Genomic DNA, 12356 nt, shown 5'->3' with positions numbered 1-12356 from the left:
AGCGCACGCGGCGCGGCCGGGCTTGCTCCGCTCGCTGATTTCCCCTTCCCGCAGGGCCGTCCTGAGGAAGGCCTCGGCTCTGGAGTACAAAATACAGCGGAGAGCACTTCGGAAGGAGGATTTTATTAATTATATTCAGGTAGGCTTTACTGATCAGGAGAGCGTGCTAACTCACGTCGTCGATCCGGCTCAGTTAGAAGTTAAGTGATTTCGTAGTTACCCACGTAGGAAACCGGCTGCTGCTTGAGGCCTCTCCTCACCTGGCCCGTGGCGTTCGCTCGTGAGAGGTTTATTGTCATAGGCTCTTTATTAAGGCGCACCAGATCGCGAAGCGTAGCTGGCAGTTAGTGCCTGAGTTTGGGGTGAGAGAGTCGTCTTTCTTGCTGTGATTTTGTCCTGTAGTTTCTTCTCTCTCCAGGGATGCAGAGACCCCAGTTCCCTGATGCGCTGTGCAAATTGTAATTAAGTGTAATTTTTTTTTTTTTTGTGGCGTTAGAAGTTTGGCTTGTGCATTACGATTCTAGGAATATGTGGGGTGCTAGCAGCTCAAGTCTGAAATATCATGTGCAATACAAGTACTCCAGCTTACTTTCAGTCAGCCTTAGAAATGTAGTGATCTGGCCAAAAAATTGTTGCTTATGTTTTCCTGGATTTAGTTTTTATTGTCCACCTGACTAGCTCTAAAAAACTTGATCTGTATTTTTTTCGTTATTGTTATGTGTCTCCTCATTTGCTTTAAAATGTTTTTTTCTCCCCATTCTAGTATGAAATTAATCTGCTGGAACTGATCAAGAAAAGAAGAGCAGTAAGTTTATCAATTATTTAGAGTGCAAAATACTTTATGCCAAATTTTCTGTTGCAATAAAATTAATATTTTTTTTTTCCTTCTAGCGCATTGGATATTCATTTAAGAAGGATGAAATTGAGAACTCTATTCTGCATAGAGTCCATAGCCTCTTCAACCGTGCTACAGGAAAATGGAAAGTAAATAAGTTTATTTGTACTGATAGGTTGAAAAATGGTCTTTTGGTATGTAAAAATTATCTAGATATCATTACCACCAGATAGTTGCAATAATACAGAAGAATGTAATAGAAAAACTAAGTGGACGTTTGGTCTTACAGTTAGCAGTAGCCTAGAAATAGATCATTCGTGTCAGATAGACGTTTTTTGTACACAAACAATATTATGTCCTTTCTGAGTTACTAGTCCTCAACTATCTTGAGACAAGTATTGCCATGTGAGTTTGGTCTTTCTGCTTGCAAGGACTAGAAGCAGAATGAAAAAACTTTCAGCTGCTTTAAGGGAAGATTGTCTTGATACATTTAATGGTAAAACCTAAACGAGGTGCCTAGGAACCGTTACAGTGAGCTCTCTGTTGAGTTCAGTGTAACACAGATTTGATTGGAGAGGCTGAGAGGGTGTGTCTTGAGATGGGAGGGTTGGTTTTCTTTGGATGTTTTGCAGGAATTTGAAGATCTGGGGGGAAAAAAAGGGAATTTAAGATTCAAAATTCTTTCTCTCTGCATGCCAAGTCGTCGTATCAAGGGCATATCGTTTGCCTATCAATGTGCAAGTGACTTTGTGCTTGCCTTATTGTAAGGTTGATTCTCTCCCCCTTGCATTTCCAACAGGAAGATGTCCAGCTTTGGCTTTCACATGTTGCATTTTGCAAGCAGTGGGTGAGTTTTCAAAATGCTAATCTTACCTGATTTGAGATACTGGATTGGTGTTTAATCAGGCATCTGGAACTTGAATTACAAGATAGGGGTACAAACTTCACTGCCACATGCTGTAATGCTGAAATAATTTTGATAGTATTATTGGAGCTGCCTGGGATTTTCACTGATGTATGTAAGTGTAGAATTTGACTCAGAATGAATTAGTATGAAATTTGATGCTTGCAGGTGGCAAAGGTGAGGCTGATTGCATTGAATCTGGAGTACCATTTGGTTTGGGAGAATCATAATATTGGTTATACCTTCTCTGGAATGAATGGATCACCTGTCTGTGAAATGTGATTTTGTTCCAAACATTTCTTATAGTGGATATGCTGAAAAGTATAATTCTGGCAATTCTGTACTTTGTAAACTTACCTGTGCAAGTCTTCACATTATTATTAGCATTCGGTCATTGTCCTTCCTGTACTGAAGAAGGCGACCTTGTCATAGTAATGCAAGTGGCTAATAAAAATGCAGTCTTTACCTCAAAAGTGGTCAGTGAGACTATGGATTTGTGACTTAGGCAATGTTTGTGTTAGCTATGTAGTTCAGAAAGGTTTGAGTTAACTATGCTAATCTAGTCTGGTAACATTTGAAAGCTGGTCAGTATTGAACAAATACGAGAAACTACCGAAGATAAGGTAGCAGAGAATTGTCTTTTCCAGTACAACTGCATTACAACTTGTATCCTTTCATAAAGAAACTTTGGTGCTGGTGGCTCAGTTCAGTACTAGAGTGGGTAAAGCAAAACTTCTTCTTTTACAGAATGCAAAACATCAGCTTAGTAAGGTGTTTTCTTCCATGTTGGCCATTCATCCCAATAAACCAGGTAAATAAAACAACGGCGAGTGCTGTATAAATGACCGAGTATAGATTGTATAGCGTTGGTTTAAGTTCTTACAGATCTCAGTTCAAGCTATTGGGGTAAAAGTTCCTACTCTCTTTTCTTTGCCTTGCTGTACTTCAGAGAGAAGGGCTCTGACAGGGATTGTGCTGAGCAATCGAAAGGTGATGTGAAGTAGGAGTCCCCTTGGTCTGAATGACCATTTCCCAGGTAGACTGGGGACTAGGTAAATGTTTGAGAGGTAGGAGATGTTGAATACTCATGGCTGCTTTTTGGCTTTTAAAGACATCGTTGTACATCACTGGATCTGTAGCTATACCAGATTAAACTTCCTGGATCTGCTTAGCTTTTAGTCCTTTAGGTTTTACATGGGAGATAATCAGTCTCATTCCATTGCTGAGCTCATGGTTTATGTTGGGGTGGGGACATCAAACAAAAACAAACTCTGCATCCTGGAGAGTAGCTTCAAAATGGGTTCTCATGACCATCCACTTGCTTTGCCTTAAAATGAATTTATTTGTATCATCTGTTGCAGCACTGTGGATTATGGCAGCAAAATGGGAAATGGAGACACAACTCTCATCAGAAAGTGCTAGGCACTTGTTCCTTCGTGCTTTACGCTTCCATCCAGAGTGCCCAAAACTTTATCAAGAAGTGAGTTCCTGGTTTTCTTCTACAACCAGTTATTTGATCGATCAGAGCAAATCAGTCCAGCATATTGTTCAGATCAGTCTGAGAAAACTGGAAAAAACTTGTTTCCCCATCAGTGGGGAAATGTTGTCAAAAAGATTTAAAAAAAAAAAAAAAGTACTTTGTACTGGTAGCATTTATCAGTTGTTTAGCAAATCATGTATTTATGTATGCAGAGTGAGGATTGTACACTGTTTATTGATAAACGTGTCAGAATTCCCTTTTAAAGTACTGTAAGCTCTGCTAGGACACAGTTCTCTGGATTAGATCTGGCATCCCTAGCCTTTGCTAGAGAACGTGGTTTTCTTTGAGGGCAAGTTAGGGTTTAAAGAATGACTGGGAAGTAGTAATTTCTACATGTGGGAAATTTCTGAGTAAATATGTAGGGCAGATAGCTATATGCACAAACCTTTAAAAAACAAGGCGCTTGGACATATGTGGGATATTGGCAAAGTCCTGATTTGTAGCTCCTGGGGTAGAGCTTGTTTTACCACATTTGTGGACTTAATGTTTTATGATTTATCCCCACCCCGAAAATAACATAATTTTATTCTCTCTCTCGCAGTATTTCAGAATGGAGCTGATGCATGCTGAAAAACAGAGGAAGGAAAAGAAAGAATTTGAACAAGCAAAGATGGACTTGGTAGGTCAGCTAAACTTACTTAAGAGATACTGTCTGCTTGTGTATCACACATTTGAATGCATAGTTTCAAGGGATCTATATTAATGGTTTGTTTGAGAACAGCTTAGAGAAAGCTTTTGTTCCTGTCCTGTGCCTGAGTTAAGCTTTTCAAGTGTTGGCTGATGCTCAGCTCAAATACTTCATACGTTGATTTTTCTTTGCATTTGTAAAGTCTTTTGTTACATCCCCCAGTTTGAAAGTTAATAGTAATTTCTGGAAAGGAATAGTTAAACTTAACTATCTCTTATTTCTTTATAGTTGACTTGTGCAAATTAGGTAAAGATAGATGAAGAAAAACACTAGTATCTTCTTCTGATGTTTATTTCAATTTTTTCAATGATGTTATGCTTGATACTGCAGGGGGAATTCAGTTATTCTGAAGAGATTCTCAGTGGGGAAATGGCTCGCATAATCTACAGGGATGCTGCTCAGAAAATTAAAGGTAATTTAACATTTCTTGTACTTATTCAATAGGAAAATTGTCACCTTTAACTCAGCTCTCCAGTAGGTAATACAGATAGACTTAGCTCCAGTGTACACACTAAGATAGTTTCAACTACACCGTTTCTTCAGTAGAACCTAGATAATGCCAAAGTATAAATTAATAGCACTGATAATTCTGATTTCATAACTGTTCTGCAGGCTGACACCTCTTCCAGTACAACAGCTTTTGGGCTGAAGTGGCATAGATGCTGAGCTGACAGTCTCAAAACTTGTTTGTTTGTTTAAAAAACAAAGGGAGGACAGCTCAGAATTACCTTTTTTGCTTTGTTATTTACTGAACATTAGGTCACAACTAATTAGCTAGCACTAGTGACAGAGAAGTAAGAATTCAGACTAATAATGAAACAGGTTAGATTATTTTAAATTAACCAGGCTTGGTAAAATTCACCCATTTTATTGAGAGAATTGGGTAAATTAACTGCAAAGTAGTAGCAGGTGTCTTTGAGAAACCATGATAGATGGGGATATTTTGGAAGACAATGGGCAAAATATAATAACAGCATTGAAAAGTAGAGGGGGGAAAAAGGACATTAGAGGAAATGACAAAGAGTTGGCTGAATTTAAATTTGTGGAGAAATACTGGAATAAATAGGTATACAAATGATTTGTAAGCACCTAAAAATAAGGAGGTGAGTAATGGCTGATACAGATTCGCAGTGAACTAATTATGTCAAGTCGTGTCACTTAGCATTCTCAGAGGTAAGTTACAGAGATACAAGATGGATGGATATAATTCATTGACATGTACTGTGTGCAGTTTTGGAGAGGTCTGTCCCAAGTGTGGAGCCTTCTGTGTTTTCATGGCAGAGTCAAATGAAAGAGTAGAGGAGGTGCTGATTAAATTTGCGAGTGGAACCAAGCTGGAAGGATCTGTAAGCATGTCAGGACAGGACTAGTTTATCACTTGGAGTCTGGAATGTCCTGCCTCTCACGGCCTTTTTTTGTAACTGGTTAACACGAAGTCGTGAAGAATATGGTCAGACAATCAGCATCCTAACATAGGGCTTATCATATGGGTGGAACACTGAGATTTATAGAAAAGAAAGGGGTATCTATCTAGGCACTTAAATGTTATCTGTGTCTTGACAAAAGCTTGCAAAGATACAGAAATGCAAAGTGTGCAATGGATGTAATACTCCACTTGATAGTTTTTTTCCCTCTTCTTGAAACGTAGGTGTTGAGTTCCATCTGGCTGTGCTTTCTATTGCAAAGCTTTTTGATTTTACCCAAGATTTGCAAAAAGAAATTCTTGAAAGGTGAGGTGCTTTATGTTCTGTTTTGTTGGGTTTTTTATTTATTTTGTTTTTTAAGAAACTTGTTCTCATAACTTCTCTAATTTATAGTGGGTTGACATGTTGACTAAAGGCTGTTCCTCTAGGGAAATAGAGTGTTAAGGCCTATGGGAAATCCTTTAAGAAAAACAAAACATGAGGCAAGCATGCTCTTTAGAAAAGGATACTTGTATCTAACTTCAGAAAAAGGCTTTGAGAAGCTGCTAAGAAAAAATTAGATAAAATACAGTTGTTGCTGAATAATTACTACACTTAGTTTCCGTAAATTTACTGCAGGAACTGCAGTACTCCCAGTGTACTTTGTGGTTCTTTTGCATCTTTAGTTTCTTCAGTTGTTCCTCTCTTGAAAGAAAGATCTCTCTCGAAAGCTTCCTGTCTAGTTCATGCTATTACTGGAGAATATCCATATTAAATAAAAAAACAAAATAGGCTAATATTTTGTCTTTCTCTTGTGGAAAGGTAAAATGTTTTTTCTCTGGCATTTGGTTACTTAGAAATTAAGTACATTTGTATACCGATATAACAACCCTTCTAAACATACCTGCAAAAGAAGAATGGCGGTTGAGGGGTATTACAGACGTGGTGTGTTTAGTTTGCAGACCAAGTATGCTGATGATCCTCTTACATGGGACTACATGGCCCGTCGTGAGCTGGAGCTGGGGTCCCTGCAGTCCACAGAACACACCACAAAACAGATGAAAGTATCTGAAATGACCCAGAGAGAGGAACGGTGCTGTGCAGTCTTTGAAGAGGCTGTGAGAGCAGTCCCAACAGGTGAAACGTTCTGCCTGCATTTCAACACTTTTTCCTGGTACTTTAGCATAATGTATACTGTGAAAGTTTTGAAGTAGGTGTTTGCAGGCTCTACCATACCTAAGAGAAAGCAAGCAGTTTTTAGGTGCTATCTTCTTGGGATCTATTTTATGTGTTATTTGGGTTATTTTCCAATGCGTTTTTGCTCTCGAAGGAGCTGCTTAACTGAAAGTTCTTTTTATTGCTTGTTTGCTTTTATTAATGTGACTTAACCGATGAGGAGAATAGAAGCCCACAGATGAATAGAGGTTTGGGAATTGTAAATAGAGAAAATTTCCTAAAGAAAGGAAACCTGTAGAACTCAGGTATATTGCTGGTTAGCTGTGGGTAAGCAATGTTTTTGATTTGCCAGTGGAGTGGATATCCAACTTCAACATCTGGCATTGTCCTTACTCTCAAAGGAGGCTATCAAGGGACTATCTGCGGAGTGGACTTAAACTTGCTGCTTATACAGCCTTTGAAGTCAGGCAGACAAAGAAGGATTTTCTCGACTGCCTGTGAGTGTCCTCACTCTTGCAGGCCCATTGAAAACTACAGGCACTGAACATTAATTGTGACAGCGTGCGCTGAAGCCTCAGCTGAAGCAAGAGCTTGATGCTCTTTAGAAAGAGTTACTGTCTGCAGCTTATACTGGGAAGCCATTTTTAAATGTTAATGTTATAAATGTAGGGCCTCTTTTATAATACAACATTTTAAAACAAAGTTGGCATTAACACTTAGTGCTTGGATTCTCTGCATTCCTTAAAGATAAATATTTGTGCTTACTCTTGTGATTCTGTAAAGTGTGATATTATGCCTTTGATTCTACAGAGGACATGTGGAAATGCTACATCACTTTTTGCTTGGAGAGATATAACAGGAAAACCAACAGTGAAGAATTAAAGCAAAAGGTAAAAGCTTATTAGGAAATTGTAGTAACAAATCATCCCTATTTTTACTGACTTCTGTAATCTATCAGACAAGGAGCAAATATATTTTGACATTTTATCCGAAGTACTTACCTGCGGCCATCATTAAAAATCATTTAGTCTTCATCTGAGGGGATCACTTTTACTGTCAGGCTCACATGTGGCCTGCCTGAACATGAACAACTTGGGCATAAACCGGCCTTGTCAGTGAAGTACAGTGTCCTCTTTGGATGGAAGTTAAGAATGCAAACTTGTTAATGTTCCCTGATAGTCCTGCAAACCTGTGCTTGTTCAAAGAAAAGGATGAATTAAAATGACTCTTGCAAATAAGTCTGAGTAAAGTTTGGTGCTGGCATGTGGGCACCTTAATTATGCATCTGTGCTTGAGTGTGACTCAGTGAATTAACTATTCGTCCTGTGCAGTTTGGTTCCCTTTTAATACAGTGAAAATACATTGCTATGTTGTTCTTTTGCTCTTTAAGGAAGAAGTGTAATTCAAATGCTCAAATTTCCCCTTTATCTTGGAATGTATGCAGGTACCTAAAGCATTAGATCTGTAACTTTTATTGAATTTCAGTGACATGTTGATACACTAATCCACTGGGCTTCTGACATATACCAGATGCTGGGGTCTGCTATATGCCGGAATAATGCTTATTTTCTTTACTTTTTCTTCTCTGTTGGTTCTAGAGGCTGGAGAGGACACTGAGTGTGTTCCACAAAACCCATGAATCCAGTTTGCTGCCAGAAGCTCTCTATAAGCAGTGGGTAAGAGTTGACACAAAAAATAGATTGTGAGACTGTTCTGCATTGCTTGTCTTTAAAGTGCCTATCTTTACCATTTTGCATAGATAGAAAGGTGGGCAATATTTTGATCAAGGCCTTGCTTTTTAACAAGGTATTACAAATCTCTTGTGGTGATGGGCTGTATCTGCTGGGTTTTAGGTTCAGCTATTACTGGAGTCCAACCTCTTTGAGACGGCTACAGAGGTGGCAGAAGCTGCAACTAAGCGCTTCAGCCTGTCAGTGGAAATGTGGCAGATGAGGCTGCAGGTGCTGATCCAACTGAAGAGTGATGCTGTGACCCAGTGTTTTGAAGAAGCCGTTAAGCATGTGAAATCTAAGGTCTGTGCTGGCTTTATGGACTTGCATGCGTTAGTCTTAGACAGGAAGCCTCTGATACTTACTTGAGGCTTTTTTTCCTTTACAAGGCATTCAAAGTCCCTAACCATTTTTAAGGTCAAAAATAAGAACTTGACATTTCACATGCACATTGCATTCAGGAGCATTAGGGAATTGCAAATTCACTTCATATTCACAGTTTTAAAGTCTGAATGCTCACAGGTGACATTTTGCATACTCTTCTAGCAGTCAGCTGGTATTCTTTGTGTCTTACTTGAAAAATGTGTTTCCTTTTCACTGCCCTGATACATTGTTTGCGTGTGTGGTATTTCAAGCCTTGAATTAGCTATGTGCTCTCTTACTGTTCTATTTCAAACCCTGGGCACAAGGAGTGAGGAGGGGAAACAAGGAGGTGATTGTTTTTTTCCTCCTTGCTGTTCTCGGAAGTTACATTTGTACTGCAGTGTTCGGTGATGCAGAAGAACTTGTCTCTCATCCCTGGCAACGTGTCTTGCAGCTGTCCAGCTGAGTAGTATTTGTCCTGTAAGTGAGGAAGGAAACAAGAAGTGATTTCAGTGTGCAGTCCAAAGTTGTCTTTCTAAGAGCTATGCCTAAAGGACATTTTTTTATGGCAGCTGTAATACAGAACCTGGTGGATGTGTTGCTGTCTGTTTCTGTAAATCGGGGTCACTGTATTTCAGTCATTTGATTTATCTGCTTACCTTGCAGGGCACTTTGCCATTATGGAGCCTCTGGGTGGAATGGAGTGAAGGCACAAACAGCAAGGAAGGCACAGAAGCTCTCTACCGGGTACTTAGCTAATAGAAATCTGCTTTTTGTGACAGTGTGTAAATAAAGAGGAACAATGTGTGTGGATGGAACATGTAACAATGCTTTATACTGCAGTTCCTTCATGGATGTCTTGATATCAAAGAATTTCAAGTAAAACTGTGTATGTTACCAAAAGTCAGCTGGATGTAGGCTCATAAGCACAAATGTTGTCCCCATGCTTCTAAGATATCTAGATGTTTGTAAGCACAACCAATGATGGACTCTTACTTTTCTTTTACTTTGTGGTCTAGAATTTTTGCTCTATTTTCAGATGTCTATCTGAACATGGAAAAGAGAATTTTCCAATCTGTGTGAAAACATCAACCTTGTTACAGAAAACTCAAGAACAAAACTGGGACTTTAATCTCACTGTAAATTCCCTAAATAGCTTAGGGCAAAATATTTCTTCTTTGCCTGGCACGTTGGTTCCCTGCCCACCCCCACCCGCCCCCATTTACAACATGTATTTCAGGTGGAAGCTTGAATTCAGTTGTTTGCAGAGGGTTTCACAATGCTCTACATGAAGGATATTGGGGAAATGCCAGTTGCCAGCTGTATGGAATATTGGATGAGATGTATTTTAGGTTACAACTAATATTTTAATTTGAAAAATACTGCATGTGTTACCTAATGCTGTCTTTCAGACATGATTTGGGATGCTTTTGGCCAGTACTTTGTCTCACTTAGGAGATCTGCTTTATGTCAGATGCCTAATTAGGGAGAAGGTACTATTTGGTTTCTTCTCCCTTGCTGCCTTTTAATTGTAGCTTATGTGGTTGGTTTGGTTTTTGTTTTTGTTTCCTTTCAAACTTGCAGAGATCCTTACATGCCACAACTCCTGCTGAATCTGTGACGATGAAAGAAAAGTATCTTGACTGGACTTACAGAAATGGTGGTTATAAGAAAGTTAAAAGAGTCTTTACCAGGTGACAAAACCTTCAAACACGATTGTTCTAGGGCACATGTTAAAAGGTTTGAAGTCTAACGTTACTTATGTTTTTACTTCAGCCTGTGTGAAAATCGTCCATTTTCACTTGACTTCTTCAGGAAGATGATCCAAATAGAAAAGGAGCAAGTAAGTTGTTGAATATCCAGTTAGTGCCTTGTATTTGTAAAATACACTTCTAACTTTCAATTTAAATAGGAAGCAGAGGGCTTATGAGTAGTGTCATTAATTTGTGATCAGTTCATATTTGTCTTCTAAAGTTGATTCATAGCATGTAATACAAAACCAAGTTCCATGGTAACTAATCTTTGGCAGTGTGTGTGTGCCCGTGTAATTACCATGACTCTTTTTCTTTGTAAGAATCTAATGAAGCTGCAGATTCACTTCTGTACAAAATAAATGGCCTTTTAATACCTTCCTTTGTTAGGAATCCTGCAAAATGCTTCATCTGAGAGAATACTATGAACGTGCCTTGAGAGAGTTTGGTTCAACAAATTCTGGTAAGGGGATTTTATTTATTTATTTATTCATTCATTGAGTGCTGCCTCTTTTATTTCCATCCATTTCAAAAGGTAGCTGTTTGTTCTGCCCTTGTGATTGCGGTCATGCAGAGTAGAGCTTATTTCTTCTGTGCCATTAAGTGCATGACACTCTGCAGCGACCCTTCACTTTCAGTCCAGGGTCGTTGTTCACGGTGAGATGGCTGCAGCAGAACTACTAGCAAATAAGGTTTTGACACTGGCTGGCACAGGAGATGCGTATCACCTTTCATTTGGATTTGCGAACAGTCTGGAGCTATGTTTTTATAATCAAGATTTCTGCAGTATTCCTTTTAAGAAAGTAAACGGCTCAATTATTGCTGCATTATTTCTTAAGACATCACTGTTGCAGCTGGGAATAGAACCCAGGCTTTTGGTCATCAAGGGGCAGGGGGTTGTAATTTCACAAAATAAACCTCATTGCGTTAACATCATGGACACTTGCAAAAAGAGAGTTTCTAGGTTAGGTTTGGTATGTTTGTTAAGTAATATCCAATAAAATCTAAACAGAACGTCTATTTTTCTTTTAAAGACCTCTGGCTGGATTATATCAAAGAGGAGCTAAGTCACCCCCAAGGCAAACCAGAAAACTGTGGGAGCATTCACTGGCGAGCTATGAAGATATTGCAGGGAGACCTGGTGGAAGACTTTGTTTCCAAATACACTTTATTGCAAACTGGACATTTATGAAAAACTATAAATAGCTACAACATGACAGTGTGGATTTTTTTTTAACTTCTTTGTACAAAGGTAAATATGTGCCTGGATCATATTAAAGTGTACCTTCTTTACATTCTTGCCTGTGAGGAAAAAACCAATCATGTGCCCCATTGCAGTTTTCTAGTGTTGCTTCTGCCACTGGCAAGTTCAAGTGCACAGTTAGAGGAGAAAGCAAAGGCGTCTCTGAGGGTGTTCTTCCTTGAGAATTCTGAGAGCAAACTTGTCCTCCTGCCTAAACATTCAGATGGAATAGTCATAATGCATCAGCTTTTACACTCTGGAAAGCTAATACTATAGCACATAAATGCAAAAAAAAACCCCAAAACCCATGGAAATGACACCTGTGGGAGATCTTCGTATCTTAGTAAGTTGAATAATGAAAAGTGGAACACTGGAGAAACAATCTGTAAAATGATGGTATTTATTGTTTCCTAGCCTTGAAGTCATCTGTAATCCTCTTTTCAAAAACAAAACCACCTGTGCAACCACCTTACATTGGTGTTTGCATCCGAAGTTGTAATTCTGAGAGTGACTATGAAATGCAGAGGTGAGCTGAGATCTGTTACAAATGTCCCTGATGTGACAGTAGAAAATTCTGATCAACACTTCAACTTTCTGACCACAATGCCTGAAAAATGGGTAACAGTTTTTTGAGACAGTGCTATCCTTGGCTGTTTGCAGAGCCACACTTTCCCATGTCAAACCCATTAAATCAGCATAAATGCTATCCTCAGACCAACAGAG

At 39.0% G+C, this 12356-nt stretch overlaps 1 protein-coding gene across 1 annotated transcript in view; it reads left to right on the top strand.

The window, feature by feature from the left end:
• UTP6 (UTP6, small subunit processome component) overlaps positions 1–11704 on the top strand; it is a 13205-nt gene extending 1501 nt beyond the window's left edge. The window contains exons 2-19 of the mRNA XM_009287722.1: positions 3–139; positions 764–805; positions 892–984; positions 1635–1682; positions 2487–2550; positions 3101–3219; positions 3821–3898; positions 4298–4379; positions 5616–5697; positions 6326–6507; positions 7357–7436; positions 8145–8222; positions 8400–8579; positions 9306–9386; positions 10224–10333; positions 10416–10482; positions 10781–10853; positions 11425–11704. Of these exons, the coding sequence (XP_009285997.1) occupies positions 3–139; positions 764–805; positions 892–984; positions 1635–1682; positions 2487–2550; positions 3101–3219; positions 3821–3898; positions 4298–4379; positions 5616–5697; positions 6326–6507; positions 7357–7436; positions 8145–8222; positions 8400–8579; positions 9306–9386; positions 10224–10333; positions 10416–10482; positions 10781–10853; positions 11425–11582 (1754 nt within the window). The 3' untranslated portion in view covers positions 11583–11704. The remainder of the gene's footprint in view (positions 1–2; positions 140–763; positions 806–891; positions 985–1634; positions 1683–2486; positions 2551–3100; positions 3220–3820; positions 3899–4297; positions 4380–5615; positions 5698–6325; positions 6508–7356; positions 7437–8144; positions 8223–8399; positions 8580–9305; positions 9387–10223; positions 10334–10415; positions 10483–10780; positions 10854–11424) is intronic.
• The last annotated feature ends 652 nt before the right edge of the window (positions 11705–12356 follow it).

This window comes from Aptenodytes forsteri, unplaced genomic scaffold, assembly GCF_000699145.1.
Source record: "Aptenodytes forsteri isolate BGI_AS27 unplaced genomic scaffold, ASM69914v1 Scaffold153, whole genome shotgun sequence".
Lineage (NCBI taxonomy): Eukaryota > Metazoa > Chordata > Aves > Sphenisciformes > Spheniscidae > Aptenodytes > Aptenodytes forsteri.
The sequence above is the reverse complement of the archived record's forward strand: the minus strand, read 5'-3'. Positions and strand labels throughout refer to the sequence as shown.